The 22,704-nt window shown below is 41.0% G+C and overlaps 1 protein-coding gene across 9 annotated transcripts in view; it reads right to left on the bottom strand.

Moving 5' to 3' along the window:
- Positions 1-2,988: 2,988 nt before the first annotated feature.
- The window catches only part of trak1a (trafficking protein, kinesin binding 1a), a 51,732-nt gene continuing 32,016 nt past the window's right edge, over positions 2,989-22,704 (bottom strand). For 6 of the 9 annotated variants that reach the window (XM_031278316.2, XM_036006517.1, XM_031278313.2 and 3 more), the window contains 14 exons: positions 21,717-21,793; positions 20,126-20,242; positions 19,837-19,937; positions 19,218-19,326; positions 18,276-18,354; positions 18,000-18,130; positions 17,765-17,839; positions 17,040-17,177; positions 16,865-16,941; positions 15,689-15,928; positions 15,002-15,330; positions 12,117-12,617; positions 9,661-9,763; positions 2,989-6,732 (listed from right to left, as the gene is read on the bottom strand). In XM_031278316.2, the coding sequence (XP_031134176.1) occupies positions 5,679-6,732; positions 9,661-9,763; positions 12,117-12,617; positions 15,002-15,330; positions 15,689-15,928; positions 16,865-16,941; positions 17,040-17,177; positions 17,765-17,839; positions 18,000-18,130; positions 18,276-18,354; positions 19,218-19,326; positions 19,837-19,937; positions 20,126-20,242; positions 21,717-21,767 (3,105 nt within the window). In that variant the 5' untranslated portion in view covers positions 21,768-21,793 and the 3' untranslated portion in view covers positions 2,989-5,678. Of the gene's footprint in view, positions 6,733-9,082; positions 9,219-9,660; positions 9,764-12,116; positions 12,618-15,001; positions 15,331-15,688; positions 15,929-16,864; positions 16,942-17,039; positions 17,178-17,764; positions 17,840-17,999; positions 18,131-18,275; positions 18,355-19,217; positions 19,327-19,836; positions 19,938-20,125; positions 20,243-21,716; positions 21,794-22,704 lie in introns of all 9 variants that reach the window. The other 3 variants (XM_036006518.1, XM_031278318.2, XR_004101323.2) reach the window with 2 other exon arrangements.

The raw sequence follows: 22,704 nt of genomic DNA, 5'->3' as shown, positions 1-22,704 counted from the left end.
CTGCTCTACTGATCTCCAACGAACGGTCGTCCTCTCTCCACTTTGAGGATAAGCAACTGGAACAGTGACAGGGCGTCAATCACTCACGAAGACATGAAAATGAAATAATCAACAACAAGTAGCCTACAGCCTTTTCTCCTCAGGCAAAGGGGACGAAAGCCTCAACGGCTGCGTTCCCATGGACGTGCGCTCCCGTATGGCCCGCAAAAAAAGATGTGGGCCACTGAATTTTATGATGTACTGTTTATCTGACTACAAATGAGACGAGAATTAGCTAGCTGGCGCACTCTGCGGACCGTCTGCCTCAAACCCTGCCGCTGGGAGACTACTTCACCACGAGAGTGTGCAGCACGGCTCCAGAGACAGACCTTCATTTAGCGGTTGTAGCAACTCAAATTCAGCCAGCGCAAACCCCAGTGGGGTCCCAGCAGGCTGGTGGTCATAGAAATGCTGGCAGCATGTGGGTTAAGCCCTCCTTTTGGTCACTGTGTGAAGTAGGCCTGCCCGATTCGGGGAAAAATATGAATCACGATTTTTTAGCTTAGAATTGATATCACGATTCTCTGCCATGATTTTTTTTCTCATGAAGTGTAATGTTTATTGCACACATAAACCATGACAAAACAAATTGGCAGTACCAAACATAGATTTTTTTGTGGCACCTATAGCACATTGTGCATCACCACAAGCCTGTAAACATAGAGGCTTCAATGAATAAAGAAAATAAAGTACATACTGGCCATTCAAGTACTGTAGGCTACCAGAAATAGTGACATATAACATTGAACTAAATATGGCTCTGATACAGGCTCTATCTGAACTCCTTGAACATGTCTTTACGTAATTAAAACATGTCAATGTCAAATGCTTTCAATAAATTAATTGAAGGAGAGAAATGGAAAAAAATAAATAATTCAATTGCGAACAGGGGTGAATTGAGATCGCGATTTTATAACAATTTATCGTGCAGGCCTGGTGTGAAGGATCATTGCTCTGCAGCCCATCTTGAGGACATGATCACACATCCTGTCACTAAAGTGGACCTTCTTTCCGAAGTGCTGTTATTTACTCTGTGCGTAAGAGTCTTGGGTAATTATGGCTTTGAAGCATGCACAGCAGCTAAAGCAGAAGAGCACAATGGAGATCCAGACTAACTTTATGTCAGGACACACCATGTCTGTAAGAGGACAATACTATGATCTGTTTTAAGTGCAGTTCATTGAGCATGTACGTTAAGGTACAGAGCTCTTCTAACTTGAATGAGGCAATTAACCTCGTCTTACATAAGCTTTGTTTTGTTGATATGTTTCCAGTAACAATGATCTAAAGACCAGTGTTGGGGAGTTGCATGTAAGGTGACCAAGACATCCTGCTTGTCTTTACTTTTCTGTCCTGACTGACTCAACTCTGCAGAATGTTTTCATTTCCCTGGGGACCACGCACGCACCTGCTAGTCCTCCACTAAGCATCAGAACTCATTTCATAACCATCCAGTGCTGCCTACAACTTATGGTTTGAGAATCAGTTTATAAAGAAAGAGGACATAAACACTATTCTTCCAATACATAATTTAAATGTTTTCTGTCTCCATCTGGTTTGCCACAACAATTAGATACACAAGTAGATAACAACAAATTATAACCATGTTTCCAATGGTTTTCAACCTACAAATCAATAAGTTGCCTTTGCATCTGTAACATTAGTTTATCATTGAAGAGAATAGTGGCAGTAGTGCACTCAGTGTGGCGTCTGATCATCTTCACTGAGATACCCTGTAGGGAAGACAGGATGGAGAAGCCTGTAGGAAAGATCTGCTGAGCTTCGTTATGAGACAGGGGGAGCATGGATTTGCTACATCAACATTGGGTGTCTTTCATAATCTCCCAGTGCTGTTTGCTTTCTTTTCCATGCTTAGAGTTGGCTATGGTTTGTGTTTACACCAACTGTCAGTTCTGTTCTCTGAGACACACTGCCTCCCTGTGGAATACAGCTGTAACTGCAAAGGAGCTACACAAGTTACTCAATGCTCTGTAGTCTTTTGTGCTATTCACAAGAACCAGTAGCTCCATCAATATACAGTATTATGTTTATGAATTGGGACATTTCATTAACCATAACTGCAAGAGTAAACAAACCATCTAGCTCGTCAGGTTAGCTTATTTGTGCCCAAAGGAGAATGAGTTGCAGAGGCAAAAGAGTGCAATGGTCGTGTTGAAGGAAGCGTTGGGTTTGATACTGGCTTGGAGGTATGAAGGAGCCGTTCCCTTTACTGCACTGCATACTCGAATGCAATCTCTACCAGGGAGCCAGTGTCGTGAAGGGAGAAGTAGAGTGGCGAAGTTAAACATGAGACTGTCTCGATAAGCTGCTGAGGTCTGGTGGCAGACGCAGAGAGTTTTAGTCGTCTAGACGGGAGTAAGTAATTCAGTATTTTCACCTTGTATTGATTTCATGCATTTGTCATATTGTGGCATATATCAGAAAATCTCTCTTTTTTTTTTTAAGATTATTTTTGGGGCTTTTCCATTTATTTGAAAGTGACAGCGGATAGACAGGAAAGGTGGGAGAGAGAGATGGGGGATGACACACAGCAAAGGGCCGCAGGTTGGACTCGAACCCGCTGCAGAGGACTCAGCCTACATAGGGCGCACGCTCTTACTGGGTGAGCTAGAGGTCGCTCCAGAAAATCTCTTATTAATGTGACACTGATTTCAACCATATCACCGAGCTGCATTACGTGGAGTGATTTATATGTATTTACTGTAATGGCCCTTCAGAGTTGACAACTTGGTCCCTAGACTTCTATAGCAAAGAGCATATGATCAGCATTCTTGAACCAGAAATATAAAATCAGCTAATCTTTCACATCCTGTCAAAGTTAAGTCGGACTCTGTGCACTGTAGATCACTTAGGACGGATTTTAAAACCAGGTGATAACTGCATGACTGCATTATTCTATGCTAAATGAGGGAAACAAGTCAGTCTTCATGTATTCATTTTTATTGATGGTACAGTCTGTTCTGTAGAATAGAACACTTCAGTCCCTGAACAGAAAAGTTTATACTGAAAATAAACAACTTAATTCCCTGTATTTGTGTTCTACTGTTACGGTTTACCTTTTAAAAAAAAAAAAAAAAATTAGCATGACTATATGTGTTGCATACATTTACAATGTAATAATAGTTTCCCTTCTGAGGTCAACACAAATTGAAGATAAATCAACATACTGTACACAAGTATATGGCCCTACAGCAGGATTACTGTTTGTAATAACTTACATTCAGATGATTCAGTTGACACACAGAACAGCAAGCACACACACACACCAACTTCTTGTTGCTTCAGTCTTAGCACTTGGTATCATTCTTAAATACTGTAAATCTCCCGCGCCCCCCACCCCCCCCAAAATGTGCAACTGTTATAAAGCAATGGACAGCATCAATGTGTTGTAAGCTTGTAGACAACTAACTGTACCCATTGTTTTAAATGGAAATAGTTCTATGAACCCATTTTACTAGCTAACACAAACCGTCCAATGAAAAATGATTTAAAATGTCAGTGCAACCGTTAAAAATATAAATACAATCAGTTCTTCACCTAAACATTTACAATGGACCTTCAGGTATGCGTGCTTCTAATAATCCAAGGATTTAATAAATATATTTAATGATTATTAATCTGCCACTCAATAACATTGCTAGTTTAACCCCTTAATCATTAAGGATTTCAACAGATCACTGCCAGCATCATAGCCAGCTATTTTGTCCTTTCATTCACTTCCGGTCAGACAAACAGTCAGTGGCCCAGTCCCAATATCCAACTTCAGACTTTAACCGACACCTACGTGATCAGCATGGGGCTACAAGGGATCGATCTTAATAGGTCAGATGTCAAATCTGGGTTAGTAAAACTTAGTGTTGCTCTCTTCACAAATATAGCTTAGTAAGATTTATGGAAAGTGTAGATGATGTCTGGGCGTTCCCGAGGGTGGACACTGGAACTGAGTCAGTGATACCAAAAACTTCCCTTTAGCAACAAACTGTGATACAAGTTCAGTCTCTTGCTCTTTAGAACCAACATTTGGATATTTCAAGTCACTCATTTTACAGTTACATTCAGAAACATAAATGTTTTATAATGCTTAATATTGCTATTTTTTCATCCACACGCTTGTTTGATTTTGACAAAATAAATTGTGTTGTGTGTATGTATACAGTATGTGATCCAGGTTTACACAGGCAAAAGGTGAATCTGACTAAGCAAGTTTTGTGTTTTTCTGCAGGTCTGTCTCTTGTTTTCTGTAGTCACAGTGTTAACAGGTGTCTGTATAGCTGGACCTGTTCTGCATTACCGTTAATGTGCTACATGTCCCTGTGGATTATAAATGAGCCCAAACTCATTAGGAGACAAAAACAATGAGCCAAAAATAGACACAAATGAGCATGTGTGGGGCCTCAGTAGGTTATTCTCATTTACGCTCTCTCTACTGCATTCAAATAATAAAGTAATCAAATAATACAAACCTACTGTATACTCCAATGAGATACAGTGTGTTAGCTGTTTTTAGGCACATAAGAACAGTGAGTCACATCAAGATCACACATTAAAGGCCCAATCTGGAGTATTTTTGAAATTACAGATTACATACAGTACATACAGAGAGGGGGGGAAAAAAAGAGTTGCTGGTAGAAAATAATCTCTAGTGCCAATGCCATTGTACGTGACCATATAACTCCAGTGTAATCAATTGTTTAAAAATACCATTGTGGCCTGAATATAAGCTGACAATGTTTTTCACTTTGGTTAATTTTCTTACATTGTTTAATTCATTTAAAGGGTTTGGTAATAGGCTAGCCCCATTCAGGACTAGCAGCCAGCTTTACTACAGCTGTAGTTTTACTCGTACCATAGACTAAACACCGGGATAACATGATTTACAAGATATTCCCCTTGTGCACTTTTTACAAATATTTAATTCAAAAGACAAAGACTACAAATGTGTCGTTTATGATGGTCGGTAATGCTTTCTGGAGATTTGTGTTGCAGTACCACTGTAGAAATTTGCTAGCCTAGCGACATTAAAGCTACAGACTACCCATGACACAGCCCTATTTTAAAGTGCAGTAACAGTAACATCTGAGTGAACGCATAACGGTGTAGTCCTGGAATATACACCCTACCATTTCTTAATAAATAATCTGAAGAAAAAACAATTATATTCAGGCCAGTACTGTACTTTTGAAATTAAAATTTTTTTTTTTATTTTTTTTTTAAAAGTGCACTCATACAGGTTGAGAAGGGACATGAGACTAAAAAGAGGCTCTGCAGTACTTCCACCAGATTGGGCCTTTAACATTATATGATACAGTATATTGCATATACAATATACAATTACAACGGACACAGAGGAAGGCAACATACTCCATCATTAGTCTGGTCTGACAGTATATGGATATAACACAGTGTAACAGTGTCAGACACTACTTATTCACCACCATTTAATTCAGTTCACTGATGATTGTTGAAATACAGAGACTGGACTGGTTAGGAGAGATTGTTTAGTTGAGTCTGTAGGTGGACTGCACTGCTCATCACTCTAGCTGTTTGGTCTGGGCATACTCTATAGCTGAAGGATGTCTATATAGTCACGTAGGTTATTTGGTTTTGAATATCTCCTATTATGTCCCAGTTTCATCGTCACTGTGTTGGTCATTGCATGTTAAATACCACAATCCGTCGCTTGGCCTGGTGCGTCTCGGTTTTATCGTCTGTGATGATTCTAGTTCATGTAGTGTCTGTGGTACGGCCAGTGTGTGATTTCTTTGCATTTTGTCCATTTCCTGTGTGTGCACTGTGTGCTGGGTATGTGGGGTTTGCATCATATGTGGTATAACTATCTCTGCGCTGGGGGGGCCTCCTGGGTCTTTCATAGCCATACTGGCCCCTACCATGGCAGGATAGCTTCGATTCCTCCTCAGGCCTGCATTTAAACCTGGAAGCCCCCCACCTAGTGCACTGTTCCCCAGTCCAGTAGAGCCAAAGGGGGCTAATAGAGTACTCCCAGATGGAACCGAACCAGCATGATGGGAGAGGGTGCGGAAACGTTTTAGTTTGTCCACAAGTCGCAGGTTCAGCTTCTCTGTTTGGCTGTCGTCATCTGTTTGCCCCCCTCGCTCCCTCTCCGCCTCCCCAAGCACTTCCCTCAGAATGGTACGAGCCGGCTTCGAGGCAAGGAAGGTGTCATAAAATGGCGGGTCATCGGTGGAAGGGCTGAACTGAAAAGCTGGACGGGTGGTGGTAGAAAAGGCAGATTTAGAAAGAGGGGAGTTGGGTGGGGTGGAGGGCTGGAAGAGGAGGCTGTCTGGGCGTTTCTCCACTCGTCTGCGTTCAGTTTCCTCTGGTGTGTCGGTGCTCCTTCGCGCTTGCGTTCCTCCCACGGGCGTTGAAGCTCCGCTGGCGTCGAACCCTCGGTCCCAGCTGCGGGGGTCATACACTGACGCAGAAATTCCACGCTCCAGCAGGAGGCGCACCAGGCCAAGGGAGGTGCTGGTGGTCTTGGTGGAGTCCCTAAGGTTGGTGGAGGACTCAGCTAGTGAAAGGGAGAGGGAGAGGCGACGTGGGGTGCAGCAGGGGGTGTAGGAAGGTGTATGTGGGGCAGAGAAGGGTATAGGAGAGGAGGTGGTGGTAGGGGTGCCGATGCAAGCACTGCTCTGACAAGAAGCAAGAGCTGAGCTGGAGATGGAAGAGTAAGGGGAGAGAAGGGGGTGGAGAGAGGGAGGAAAGAGCAGAGGAACAGAGGCCATGGATGTGCATGGAGCATGAGAAACAGTATGGGAAATGAGACAAATAAGTGGACATTAGTTATCAAGTCTTAGTACTTGGCTTTTAGTGACAATTAACACTCATTGAACATGTTATGGACTGAACTAAAACATAACCATGCAGGAATTAAATTGTTCTCCTGTTTGGGAGACTGGGATGTGGAGATCAGTTTAGGCCTCATCTAAATCTGCATAAAACCACTGAGTTATTTGTCATAGGCAGCCCCATCGTCAGTGACAAATAACATTTGAAATGATAATCACAGTCAGGAACATTAAGGCTTACAGACACATTTTATACACCGACTATTTACCACAGAGTAAGTCAATTATTAGTGAAACTACACAGTTAAAAGAAACTAAGCACAAAATTCTCTGACTCAGGTGCCATCACATGACCTGCAAAGTGGTCATGTACTAGGATTATATCCAGTGTTGGGTGTAACGCGTTACAGTAACGTAACTACTTTTTCGGGTAAAAAGTAGTGTAACGCGCTACTACTGAACATTTGGTAACAAAACGTAGTTCCTATTCAATTTGGCGCAACGTTACTTTTCCCAGGGACAGATTTGACAGCGACGCTGCCTTCTCAGCTGCACGCTCACAAGCTCCACACGGGACGTGACAGAGGCTGGTAGCAGAGCAATCATGGCAAGCGAGAAGCAGCAAACGCTAACTTTTGAGAGCGTTTTAAGCTTCGTGGCTTTTTGCTAGACGGCGCTCTGAGCCAGGCACACACAAAGCTGACAACCTATAATATAACCATATAACAAACGCAGCGGACCGCTGTGGACTTGTGTCGGTTGCACGGACACGCAAGGATTTCCAGAAAAGAGGCTGCATGTGTCTACGACAATGCACGGACCATCGTGGCTGCGCGACCGGTACAAGTCGATACAGACATTACATACACACTAACACCGGGAACACCGATGACCTGCCGATATGTATTCAACCCGCGCTGGACTCGTTCATAATGAATCAGCCGTCACTCTGTGAGTAGAGAATCCAGTCTGCAGTGTAGTTCAGACACTTCACTGATAAACCAGAGATTGACTTTATGGTCAAAGATAGTTTTAGTATGATTAACTTCAGTCTCTGCCAGAGATGCCTGCTTTTAAAAGTAACGAGTAAAGTAAGTTACTTTCCATAGGAGGTAACTAAGTAAAGTAATGGATTACTTTTTTAAGAAGTAACGAGTAACGAGCAAAAACTACTTTTTAAAAGTAACTTCCCCAACACTGATTATATCATCTCCTGATTCAAAGCAGTAAATGATCTTCTCCCAGCCAGTGCTGTGACTGGTTTTGGGTCTAGTGTTCGGACATCCGCTGACATTTTGCTTCAGTGGATGGTTAGGTCTCTAGTCCTGGGTCCTTGCCTTTTTTCCTACACTTTTCCCTCTTTTGGGTATACCAGCAAGGTCTTAAAGGTTATGAGATTATGAACATTAATATAGCAGCAAACAACTATTACATCTCCCAACAGCTGAAGACCGGTGACGCAGCTACGATGTTCTGTGCAATTTCATGGAAACATGCAGCCACTTTCCTAGAACCGCTTGCACACCACGTGACCGGTAAATCTCCACAATGTATGTCTGAGCCTGTCACCGCATCTACCTGTGAGCATCTGCCTGGCATACTCTGTGTGTACGACAGCCGATTTAACCCGCCAGTCGTCGTTGATATAGTGGCGTGTGTTGTGTAGCACTCCGTTGTGAGCACAGACAAGCAGAGAGCCACGAACATAGCAGAAAAATCAAATGGTTCTGAAGGTCGTATATAGAACCTCACATGCTGAATGGCTTGTTGTAGATGCTGAATCCCTGACATCTGATGCCAGAGGCACTGGCCTCGAATTCAGACAGGGATTTGAATCTCCATGTATGCGCCAAATTCTTATCAACTGACGGAAGGACCAGATTAAAGTCACGTGATGACACCTGAGCCAGTTCCTTTTGCTGAATGAAGTTGCTAGATGTGGTTAAAAGCTCTGAAAGGTAGGAATTGGACCTTTGATTAGATTATATCTACCATATACTGTTCTCAAAGGGCAAGAATGAGCATCCATGCTCAAATCCTCACAAAGTTAGATTTGATCAGTGATTGGAGTCATAGCATTGTGTCAGAAGCTGAATTGTTAGTTAGCAACATGTTGCCTGGGAACATTAGAGGCAAACTAGCCTACATGTAGGCCCACAATGTAACTATCTGGGGAGTTGGGGCAAATAGCTTTTGTTATTCTGCTTTACACACACCCACAGTCTTTAGGAATGCACGCCCATGCATTGCCTCACCCATGTGCACCCCAGTGGGTGCACTCAATGGGTCTGCTCTACTCCGGCCATGACAACCATATGATACAATTCCACTTCATCGTCCTCATCACATGACCTGCCAAGGCCAATCAGACAGCATGGACACAGAGAGAAGTCAGCCAGGTGCTGAGGCATCAAAGTAGCCCTGCCTCAAAATCTATTGGAGGGGAACAAGAGGGGGATTTGCTCCTTGGCCGAGAAGCTGCTATTTGATTTACAGTACAAAATAAAGATTTCAGACATTAACTGTTACTACAGTACTACAGTAGGTCGTCATTAATTTTCTTCGTAAGGCTTCCTGTTTACAGTAGCAGCAGCGCTCTCTCCTTAATGTGCCATTTGATAAAACTTAAATGTAAAAATGAAATCCAGGTAGAGCAATGACTCCATCTGCCATCATGTGTTCATAAGTGTACACTACACTCTATTGTACTAAGGACTAAACAATATCGCAGACATTTTAAAACTGAATACAGTTCAACAGTAATAAAAAGTAGTCTGGTATTGAAGGTGTTTACCTTGGTGACACAGAGGTCAGCTGATCAGAGGGGTGGAGAATCCTGCAGGTGGTGAAGGTGTATGTAGAGCTAGTATGGGACATACACTTCCCTGGGTAATTAACTGGAAAAGGGAGGGAAGGAGAATAAAACACAGAAAAAGGCAGTTAGGACAGACAAAGGGTACCAGGCAACACTGCAAAAACACTGTACACCAAGTAGAGAAAAAATAGACCATGATTATAGTATGAGCCCCGAGCAAAAGCACCAGCATACATTAGCTCCTGAATTCCTAAGACATTGAATTGGTGATGGGGTGTGCACTGTGGGCACCCAGAGTTTGCCAACAGCATTCTTTTGATATTGTGTTGCTCCCAATGACAGCTGTAATCATTCCTCCTGTTCATACTGGCCATTACAAGCGGACATTTCATACTAAAAAGACTATAACCTTGGAAGATAACCACTTGACTTGACAAACTCAGACGGCTGAAGCTTTATATTAATGTCAGATGAACTTTGCAATGTATGTTTTCATGGAACAAGGGGATAACTTACATTAATAGCACATGAGGAAATGATCTTGTAATGGCCAGTGTGAATAGGACTCAGGAATGATCACAGCAAGTAAAAACTGTGTCCGTGTACATATGGATGTTTGACTATTGTTTTAAAAAATAGTTTACTGAAACCCATGCTTTCAGTAAACTACACATGTAGCCTTGTGGTTTGTATTATATTACTTCCTTTTGTGATGTTTATACATAGTCTTGCTGTAGGCAAATTTGCATACTTCTTTTGTCTAAAAACGTTGAGCACATCTTTTAGATAGCAAAAGTTTAGCAAAAGAAAAAAGTTAATGAATTTATGAAATCTATTCACTAGAGAAGAAAGTGAGGTATAATACACATTGTATGGGCTATTACACCCAGATGCATCTGGCATGATGTCCTATACAGTGTGTATTGTACTGTACTGAATAGACTGAATGATGATTCATAAGCAAGAAAATACTGGAAATAACAGACTAGCACTAAAGTAAAAGCCCACCACAGTAAGATGAAACTGAGTAATAATTAGCAGCCAAAACACTGAAATGTAAAAGAGTTTTTCCAAGAATGTGTGCTCGGGTAGTAAATTCAGCATTCAAATGTTTTGTTTGTTTGGAAGAAAATGTGTGTAGACCTTGCACCATTTAAGAGTGCTGGCAAACTTTTTGTTAACTTTTCTCTTAAGGCTACTATTTGTGTCATCGTTGAAACAGTGTCATTTTGATAAAGCCTGTTCAGATTGGTATAGTGGTTTGACAACTAATTTCTTTTAAACAAACTGCAGGTGAAGCAAAATAATTATTCGGTAATATTAAATGCATCCCCTTGGATTCCGAAGCAGCATCATGTCTCAATATTTGTGTTCACAGATAACAATGGTACATACTTAGTATAGCTAATGCCAGGGCTAGTTATACATCCAGCTGCTGAAAAACAGGGGGGCTTATAGAAGACAGGTCAGGACTGGAATAGAGTCACATTTTTATTACATGTTCGGTGACATTTTTACTTCCAACCATCAAATTGTTGTACTTTTGATGTGGGTGTTTATTTAATTTGCAGTGATTGATTTTGTTGTTTAATTTCATGTTATGTCTTGTGTTTTGTCATCACTTTAACATTTTAACCTTGGATTTCTTTAAAACAAAATCCATAAATAAATCCTATCATGTGTATACGAAGGTGACCGTACACCACAGCTAAAAGTCAACTAATATTAACCAGCCGTGGATGTTCTGTTCATGTGACTTGGACAGCTGCACTAACACCTGATATACACGTACGTGCCCACATACTGGACTCAAGCCTTGATATTTCTGCATGCATGTGTTTGTGTGGTACATTGTGTTTTAGTGTTGACTGCTAGAATACATTAAATAAATACTATGAGTGCCAATAAATACTATGAGTGCCAAAATATTAATCTAATCAAATTTCTATTAATTACACGAAAACTGTGTGCAGGTGCTGCAGGTCCCCATCGAGAGAGATTATTAAAATTGTAAAAGACACCCTAAAATCATAGTCTTCTTGAAGAGGATAGGTATGGTGGAAAATGGAAACATAAATGTGATTGGTTAAAATAAAGCAAAGTGTGGCAGTGAAAGAAAATGTGAACTGAGAAGAAGGACTACGAAGATGGAAACTGAAGTAAATTGATGAACAAAAAAAACCATGTACTCTGTTTTGATGGGGTTCGATGGCTGCACACACAAGGACTGCCGGTGGGATGAGTGTGCAGGTGTGTGCACGTGAGCGTGCAGGAAGGGACGTCACATTGGGGTTGTGAGATGTCCAATGAATGCTTTTCCCAATTCCCTCACCCTCCCACCCTTCCTCTTCACCTCCCTCCCCTTTATCCCCATGCTCCAGGGTTACAAGGGTGGGTGGATGCAGTGCAGTGACCTCAGCTAAGTGCTCCCTCACCAGACAAACGGTCCACTGTGGCGGGCTGTAAGGCCTGGAGCTCCTTGAGGTCCACGTGCCCGTTCATCTCGGAAGAAGAGGGGAGAGGAGGAGGAGGAGGAGGAGGAGAAGAAGAAGAAGGGGAGGGGCAGGAGAAGGAAAGAGGCATGTTTGCAACATGTCCATCTTTGACTTGAATCGCTTCTCTTGCCCTGCATACGTCTCCTTGCAACGTATCCAATTGGCTTCGGTCATCAACGTCTCCATTGTTGATGCAGCAGACAAAGGGAGAAGAGGTAGAGCAAGGCCGGTCCATGGGAACAGAGCTCTCTCCTGATAAGCCAGTGAATGAGTCACATGAAACTTCGTCCTCCTCTGGTTGGTCCAGGTGCCAGCCGTCTTCCTGTTCCTGCTCGTGTGCTAAAGTGCAGAAGCCCTTTGTGACCACACCAGGCCGATGATCAAGCAGAGCTCCCATGTGGGGTTGAGCCAGCTGCTGCCATGCATGGAGGGTAGCAGAGCCTGGAAAAAAAAGTCAGAAAAACTCATGTTATCTAAATCTGTCTGAAAATGCTCTCCTGAAAACGGTTTCAAATGTGGAACCAAAGGATGTTTCATGTTTCAACCCTGAAAAACTGGTTTGTAACACTACAAATTACTAGCTATTAGCGTTCGCACTTTTACATTGTTATCTTAGGTTAAATGATATCTAAAAATTGGTATGTTGGTATTGGTATACAATAGGTCAGTGCACAAATTAAGTGACTGCCTTCTGCAATGTTCAACTTGTGGTTACTAAGCAACTATAAGTGGTTGTGAAGGGGGTTGTCTTGCTTAAGGGGGCTCTCACAAAAAGGAAAGAAGGGAGGCACATTGCAAAACTGACAGGCCTGCTTCACTGAACTTAATACTGCTATCCAACCCAAATCACATTAGCTTCACTGGATAATGTCTCAGCACTTTAGTGTAGGCATATTAACATCTGTTCAGTAAATGTCATTTCTATGTTTAAATGTGTAAAAACATAGATCAAAAATATATTTCAGCTGTTTACAGGCAGATATATTGTATATAAACACTTGCATGCAGAGACAGATGCACGCACACACACACACACACACACCCCCCCCAGAGGGGACACAGTTATGCATATAAACAGTCACACAATCCATGTCACATTTAGTCACACAGACAGGCAAAGGCATATTTTATACACATACAACACTGAAATTGTATACACATACTGCAGCAACATTGAATGCCACAGTAGGCGATGTCTTTGTATTTATTAAGCATCCTGAACCTAGTAAATTGGTCTCATTTCAAGTCCAATGAATGGTTGTTTTTTGGATGTCAGTACACACGCTCACAAGACGAACACAAAAGAAAGAGAAATTGGAAGGTGAGAAAATTAGGAATATTTTATTTAAGAATTCAACAAAGAAAAGCTAAGTTGAACAGAAAAAGTAGTAAAGTGCAGACAAGACAAAACAAAAATAAAGAAAAGGCGAACAAAAGAGGAGTGAAAGGGATGGACAGACACAGTAGTGTGGCACTAATGTAGCAGAGCAATCTGTGGATTGGTTTTACTACATTAAAGGCTCACACAGTAGGTATACGTCAAAATTCTTCTACTTCTGGACTGTTGACTACCTGGTTTATTATGTATATGATTATGAAGGCAGAACACTCATGCAAATAATCTGAGGTCACAAAGAAATTAGAAAAACAAAAATCTGAGAGATTCTAGATTATTCATGACATCTCGACAAACCATCATTAGACTTGGAATTAAACACATTTTTTGTCTTTCACTCCTACCATGCACCAAGTAGTGTTACTGAGTTTGAACACTAGGTGGTGCCACAAAACAGAAAATATCTTTGTGCCAGCAGTTTTTTTCACTTTTTGTCTTTCTTTAGTGGACATAATTTTTAAAGTGATAAATACGTTAAAGGCTAAACAAAAATATCTTCAGGTTTAAGGCTGTTTTGCTTTTTTGGCCAGCCCAACAATGTAATGTGCTAGCAAATATATATCAACAATTTAACTCTACACACTCCACATTAACTCAACTACACTATGGCAATAAATAATCATAGGATAATAAATAGCCTATTAAAAAAAAACAAGGCATGAGAAAAATTTGTTGAATAAATACATGAAGTACCGTTTAAAGTACAACATACTGACTCACTCAATGCAAATGCTATATATATATATATATATATATATATATATATATATATATATATATATATATATATATATATATATATATATATATATATATATCTGTATGATAAAACCAACACTCAAATCTGCTTTTAAAAAGATATACAGCACATTTCTCTATGTAAAATATAAAGAGGTGTTAATGGATTTTTTTGACAGACTGAATGTTTTAAACCATCAGCACACAGCAGGCTGTCTAATATTCTATATTTCAAACCAGCAGCGTGGCTGTGTATGTCTGAAGTAAAACGAGTGCTGGAGATTTAAACTGCCTTCCTGTTGTTCCACCACCTCCAGCAGGCCTGTGACTAAAGCCAGCGGAGCTCTGAGGGGAGGCTGGGAGCTCGGCCCGCTGCTCAGCTCCGACAGACTGGAGCTCCTCTGCAGGATCTTAGAATCCTGTGAGGCACTCAGAAAGATTTTGGACTGACTGCGGTGATGCAAAATCAAATAATGATTCTGCTGTTGGTTCTGGGATTGGGTCTGACTCATCTGAGTGTAACTTTGGGGAGTGTGTAGAAATCTATCTGAATTGTGTGCCAGGCTCTGGTTTGGATTCTGTTGACAGTTCTGAAAACTTTTGTTGTCATTGTGTAAGGCATTCTGATTTTGACTCTCTTTTTCATTATGTGGAGGATTAGAGGACTTGTGCCTCTGAGAGGAATAATCACCTTCTAGTGGCTTTACAATTTGCAGCTTATCCGGCAGGTAGGATCTGGCTGTGAATGAGTACCCCGACCAGGCGCTTCCTAAGGAGGGATGTGAGCACAGCGACAACAGGCTCTCCGTCGGTGTCGCCAGGCCTCCACTACTTCCTTCGCCTCCCTTTTCTTCCTCTTTGGCCAAGTAAGCCTGCTTTCTCGCCCTCTCATCCTCGAAGAAGCGTTTTTCTGAGAGGTAGTTGTCTCGGCGGAGAGACAGACGTCGCAGGGCTGCCTCCAGGTCCCTGCTGCCCGGGGTCCCTGGGGTTCCAGGGGTCCGCTTGTTAGAGTCCTCTGACCTGGACAGGGGGACATTGTTTGGTTTCAGAGACGATTTTTTAAAAGCACTTATGTCTCTCTATTTTGTTATTTCGTAAAACTCAGTTGCTCGGTTGTGTCAGATATTAATAAAAAAAGGCAGGACCTAATGACTGAAACCTAAAACTTAGGCTAGAGAGTTACTATGCACCAAACAGATAAACCTAACAGAAATCCTAATAAATCAAAAACGCTAACAAACACCAAGGTTACCAATAAACACAGAAAAAATTGACAGAGTTGAGTGGCATGTCCTTAGTTACTGGAGACAAAGAGGAAGAAACCAACACTAAAGTATAACAATCCAAAATGTATGTTACAGAGTCGATATGTCCGTACCCATCATCTGGACCCTCCAGGATACTACTAGTCCGATTGTCCAGGATGATCCCACTTCCCGTCTCGCTGCCATATATGGAGTTGGAGCGTGGCGTGCCCACCCTGCTGGAGAGCCCTGAGGTGAGGCATGATGTCTGATTGGAGCCTGGGATGTTGAGGGGGGAGGGGGCTAGCGATGAACGCTGCTGACGCATCAGGTTCAGGTTTTTCACTGTCTGGAACACCCGCTTTGGGTGTAGTCTGGAGAAACATAATCACATATATATTGAATTAAGGCTATGTTTAGACGGAAACTATCTGAAGAGAAAACGCAAACGTGGCGTTGCGTTATCACTTTTTAGTCTGCGTTTAGACGAGCATTTTGGGGGGAAATCTGCATGCATATGGTGACGCAAAAGTGTGTGAAATTCGATGTAGTATGCACACCAGGCAGCTAGGTGGAAGTGTGAAGCACTGCCACACAACAACACCACCAAGTCAGCGCGCCTGCGTAGAACCTTCCTTCTACTTCTCTTCCTAGTAGCGCAAAACATGGTGAATCGAACAACAAAAGCTGACAATTTTGTCTGGACAGACGAGGAGGTGGAGTTATTGCTCCAAACAACCTTAGATTACAACGCCACAAAGGCACAACAGGGCATGGACTGGGAGTCGTGCAAGTCAAAATATACAGACATATGGACCGAATTTCTTCAGCAGTATCCTGTACCTGGAGGGACGTCATATCCACACGAGAAAGACGCTATCTGTAAAAGTCAGATATCATCAAAGCTGAAAGCCGTCCGGACCAAGTATAGGCAGGCTGTGGATACCCAACAGCGGAGTGGCCATGGGCGTAAAGAAATATGGGAGCAGGACTTATGTGTTTTTACCCTTTAGACGGGAACAAGACGGTGGAGCGTTTTTTAGATTTCCACTCTGGAGAGTGGTTTCACTTTTTTGCGTTTTTAAGCCCCAAAAACGCCGTCGCCGTCTAAACAAAAGGCAGATCTGATAAAATATTTAGTCGTTTTCACCCGCGAGCGTTGTCGTGTAAACAGTGCCTAAGAGTTTTAGTATATCAACCCTGAACATTTCACTGAAGTTAGTCATTAACAACTATATAATAATAATAATAATAATAATAACTTTTTATGTTTTCATTTTAAGGTGAGCCAGGTTCTTAATTGGATATACCTCTGCTCTTCTACATCTGGATCATCCATCTGAAGTTCCTTCCTCATGGTGCCCTCTATTTCTGCTGCCAGAGAGTCCTGGAGAAGAAGGCAAAAAAAGGTAAAATGATTTTGTAGCAACTGAAACCATGGAGATGCTGTGATTCCGACAGACATGTTAAAGAATAGAAGCTCACCATTGGGAACAGACCCAGAGAATGGAAACGCCTCGGTGTGCTGAGTGGTAGAGTTTTATTTCTCAGGTTCTTCAGCTCCTCCTGAGCCTCGTGCAGCATCTCCATGCACTCTGCATACTTATCTTGTAACTCTCGCAACTGGAGGACAGTAAAAGAAAGATCAAGAGAGACGAGATTGGAAGGAATTTAGAAATAAGAAACTGTTATGCAAACAACTGTGCTACAACATACATGTGTACTTCTGTTTTCATTAGGGATTTAATTAATAGCACCTGGTGTGGAGGTTATTTTTCAATGGTTTGTCTTTCTGTTAGTGGAACACAATAAATAAATCAATACATAGATTCTCATAACATTTGGTTCTCAGGCAGGCTTTGACTTTAATTAGGTACTGGTGGTGATCCAGATGTTATTGATTTCTATCCATAACTATGTACATCTATCTATCTAATGGCTTTTAGGTCTTTTATTACAAATCCAAAGTTTTTCAGGGTGAAGAAATCGATTGAAACTGACATGTAGGTTAAGTTAAGCTTTGTCTTGAAGAAGTTCTAATTCACACATTGGACCATACAATAGTACTGTAATTGTTATATGAGGGTCTGAAATGTGCTTTTAATGATTGTGTTGTATCTGACATATATCACAGGAGGTGCTATAAGTACTCAGACTATCGTGTTAAATTGTTAGTGTAGGTAGGCAGCAGGTTTTGTGGTTTGCCTTACTTCCGCAGTGAGTTGTCGCTGGGCGTCTTTGGCTGCTCCTAAGTGCTGAGTCAGCTCCTCGTTCTCCACGGCATACTACAAACACCACAGACAAAAAGAGGGTATATAAAAACATCCAATGTATTCAGTCTCATTGCATTTTACACAGACATTAATAAGACAAAATATAAATAACCAATGCGACATTCTTTGAATACTAAAATTATATTTAACATAATCAGTTTAAGGTTTATACCATCTTGGCCTTCTTCTGGAGATCTACAATCTGGGAGAGGAGGTGTGTGATCTCCTCCTGCTGTCTGGAGGCATCTTCAGTCCTCCTAGCCAGCTCTTCAGCCAGAGAGGAAATCTGCACGTTGGCATCACCTGGAAACATCAACAGGCGTTCATCAAAAGTGAGAATCTACAAAGAAAACGGGCTCTCTACTGCCTCACTGCCTGTAGACAGTGAGAAAGTTGCTGACAAATATAACATTGAGCATAATATGACTTCAGTAAGTCCAATACTCACGTAGTTCTTTGACGCAGTCATTGACAAGTTGCAGCTCTTTCTCCTCATAGGAGATAGTTTCTGTCTCCAAATGACTGGCCTGAAAAACACAAAACAGACATAACTAATCAATACTATGCACTGCAGACATTATTAATCACCCTAATAAATAACTTCTCCTGAAAGATATCCAGAAAAGCACTAATAGACTGTAAGTCATTCTAAGGAACACAAACAGTATTGCTGCCAACAAAATAAATTAAACAGACTTCAGGAGTTTTGTAGTTGTGTTGATATCAATGTTGATAATGTGTACTTTCCTATACAAATGAACAAAAGTGACAAATTAGATTTTGATGATTATTATTCTTCGCTTGAACTTTGGCAACGCTCACTATTACATGGGGTTTTAACATTTTTGGAAACAATATTTTCATGCAATTGTACTTTGATAATAAGTAATAATAAGTAAGTAATGCAATAATATAGATTTACTCTAAAAACAAAGCAGAAAACGTGTGCTGAAATGTATTAAAAGGTATACTATGTAACAGATTTTCCTAAAAACAATGTATAGACTAATACAAAAGTAATCCCTCTCAATCATCAGTTATGACCCACTAGAAGTGTGTGTGGTGGTGTGTCTGTATCTGCAAAGACCCTGCCATCTGCCTGGATTGTGTCTTATTTTCATAAATTTTATTGGTCAGTTGTGACATTCATGGGTGGTAACAAAGAGCCTTTGGGCCCCACGTGGGTGTGTAACCCCCAGCCAATAACAGCGTGCAGGTTGTGCACGCTGCACTCTCTCTCTGGCCGTTGAGCTGGAGAGGAGGGGCCAAAGTTAAACTCTGTGTGGTAACAAACAGCTAGGGATACACTCATTACTTATTATGCTTTTAACTATTTATAAAAAAAATATTGTGTGTTTGCAGGAGCCTATGTGTGAATGTGTGTGTGTACCTCAGATCGCAAAGACTTGTTTTCTTCCTCCAGATCTTTGAGTTTCTTCTGCAACGAGTCCAGGGGGAAAACAATTGGAGATGACACATTGTTTTCACTGGGACGGACACTGTAAACACACGCACGCGCACACACACGCACACACACACACACACACACACACACACACACACACACACACACACACACACACACACACACACACACACACACGAGAGACAAACGTGAATCAGCAGGTCAATCAGTCAGCCATTACTATGCTATAAGACCTTGTGAAATGCCCATTGTAGCAGTAGTGGTGATGCCCCCCATCACATTTACATATTTTTTCCCCACAAAGAAACTCATAACACTTAATATAATTAATGCATTATTCTGAAGAGATTCATTAGAGGGTAAATGAAAAATGTAGTTTCTAACAAAAAACTAAATAGAACACAATATTTAACATCTGTCTAAAATCATTGATAACTGCTTTCATGCAGCTTATAAAAGCTTAATAGGGGAGTGTTTTTTTTTTTTTTTTTTTTTTTTGCATCACACTTGAATTCCAATGCAAAACTGCACTGCATACTATTTTACCAAGAAGAAGAGGAGAGGTGAATGAAAGGAGACTCACGGTGTGGAGGTGGTAGACTCCCCCTCACTTTCCTCGGCAGCACTGGTATAGAACTGTAACAGCTCATCTTTCATGGACAAGTCGTGACGCAACTGAGATACCTTTATGTGGAATATAATATGAAGACATGTAGACAGAGGACAATTTAAGTAAAAAAAAAAAAAAAGGGCATGGCTACAACTCACATGTCGGACTGCAACAGACCATTACACAGATTTTGCATGTTCTAAGACAAGCCCAACCACCTCGGAGCGACTCTTACTAAAATGACAAAGTGACAAACGTGTACCTCCTCTCGTATGTGCTCTACTTGCTCCTCCAGCAGTTCGTTCCTCTCACTGAGGGCTTTGTTTTTCTTCAGCAGTGACTGGCCAATGCGAGCTGCTAACTCCAAGTCACGCTCTTTCTGCACCGAGATAAAGGCGTTGTTTAGTGTTCTCACAGCAAAGAGTTGAAAACATTACAGACATTAAACAAATGAGTTGACATTATGGGAAAATATGTTAATTTGCTTTCTTGTTGCGAGTTAGATGAGAAGATTGATACCACTCTTACCCATATTTAACGGACAGATAAGTGAGTGGTATTGATCTTTTCACCTAACTATGAGGTATACTATATTAAAATGATGGCAGTGTAAATTTGTCCTCTAGGAATAATGTATGTAAAGGACATGCAGCAGAAGCGAGTTTAAAACGTATATAATAAAACCTCAGCAAGGAAAAGGTGGCATGAAGAAATAAATAAATAATTAAACAGAGGGTGGCCAGAATCACAACATAATGTCCACACACATTACTCTACAAGGACAACTGCAGTGTCTTTGTATAGTTTATGTCACCCCCATGAGGAATTCTAAGTAATGACAACAACATTGATGAATGATGCAGCCTTCTGTGATCACGCACCACCCCCACCCCTCCTCCACGCAGTTGCTAGTAGCCAAGGAGGACATGGAGGATAAAAAAAACATGGACTCTTCACTCGAGTTTCTGCGCAGCAAAGTCACCGGACGCCACAATCTTCTGTACATAGCCATACTGAGAAATACAGAGAGAGTTGTGTGGAGCTGATAGTCTTAATGAGCTTTGTATCAACTCATTTGGCAATGGCTTGAATGTAACGGACGTTCATTAATATCAAAAAGTTACGCACTAAAGCTTTAATACCTCAACCTCTTATTGACTGCAACAGCACAAATGTCTTCTAAATGCAAACCCATTGATGCACCAGAACACTCCCACCACCCAACACTAAACAACTGCATAATTAAAAGCTTATTATGAATCTGTACGCATGACTGCCAGGCACTCCTGTTTTCCAGCATGTCTGGAATTATTACTGGTCTTAAAGTGATACTGCGCAACACAAAAGCAACTGTCAAGTCCTCACCTATTTAGATTAGGAGGTTTAGTTTAGTGTTACAAAACTCTGAATGTTGAATATGAATGCATTGTCAACCAAAGCAATGGAGGTCAGTGCAATGATCTCTCACAGTGTGAAAACGGTTTTCCAGTCTGTTTGTTGATGGTGTGCCATCTTTGATTACCATGTTTAGTCAATGGTTGGCTGATTGTTAAACGTCATGGTCCATTTAACAATGACACCATTCTGTTTTCACATTTTTTATTCATGCAGAGAAAGCCGGCTGAGTTCCTCACCAGCAGCTTATGTGAATCAGTAAGATTTGAATATCAGCTGCTGACAGTTTTATGATGTGGTTCCATGAAACCTCCTTTGCCATGAACCTCATAAAGGAACATGTGTTTAGACTATCAGACTACATATTAACTTTTGACCTAAGTACTTCACAGTCTGCATATACTGTAGTCCTTTGTGTTTTTTTCTACTTTAACTGATCTTACTCGACATGATCTTACCTCTTCCAGCAGTCGAGTGACAGCATCAATGTCACTATAGGTTTTCGTCATCTGGCCCACTCTGTCAGCACACAGTACTGCACAGACACAGAGACAAAGAAAGAAAAAGGATCAATACAAAATACCCGAAATAAGATTTGTCGATGCAGTCAATAATAAATCACAATAGTAAACCTTGTATTACATTTGTGACGATATAACATTTATCCAAGGTATAATTGCAAAACAACATCTTCAGCTCTTGTTTACAGTATTTATAACTGTATGATAGCACAACCCTTGTTGAAACAGTCGATGTTCTACACTCCAAACTTTTGGTGACAGAATATGTTAAATGAGTGTGCAATTTGTAATGTCTATAGGCAACACAATTCAGGAGATATACCTCACTTGTACTAGGTTTTATAAAGCATGAATAACTTAAAAATCTACTTTCTATCCACATCAAGGGTATATAACACCTTGTGGTTGAATATGATGTAGGATACACAATAACTGACGTGTGACTTGATGCCTATTCTTTAAAATGCTCTTTTTTTTTTTTAATAATTAACCTCTTTGCATATTAACCTGCCTTAAAAGTAGATTTCCAGTTTGCAACTTTATGAGGTACACCTACCTAAAACGAATGCAGTCTAATACAGCAGCCCTACAAAAAATGTAACTACATTAAGTTAGTCACGTTTTTTTGTTCAAATTGTTTTAGAGATGTTGATAAACTTAATGGCGCTGTTAAATTGTTTTGCATTATGAAGAGGGGTGTTTCCAATATTTACCCTCAATATATGATGATGCATGAGGAGTTCTCAATTCATGAATCATTAAAATGATTCATGGACTGAGAACAAGAATCTTCCATCCATATATGCGTTGTTTTCACGCCTTATAAGGAGTACACTCCCTCTACTATACTCATATACAGCTCACTATTCATACCAAGTGATTCAGAAAAGATAAGTAACAGAATGTAGACACAGCGGTCTATGTG

This window comes from Sander lucioperca, chromosome 10, assembly GCF_008315115.2.
Source record: "Sander lucioperca isolate FBNREF2018 chromosome 10, SLUC_FBN_1.2, whole genome shotgun sequence".
Taxonomy (NCBI): Eukaryota; Metazoa; Chordata; class Actinopteri; order Perciformes; family Percidae; genus Sander; species Sander lucioperca.
The sequence above is the reverse complement of the archived record's forward strand: the minus strand, read 5'-3'. Positions and strand labels throughout refer to the sequence as shown.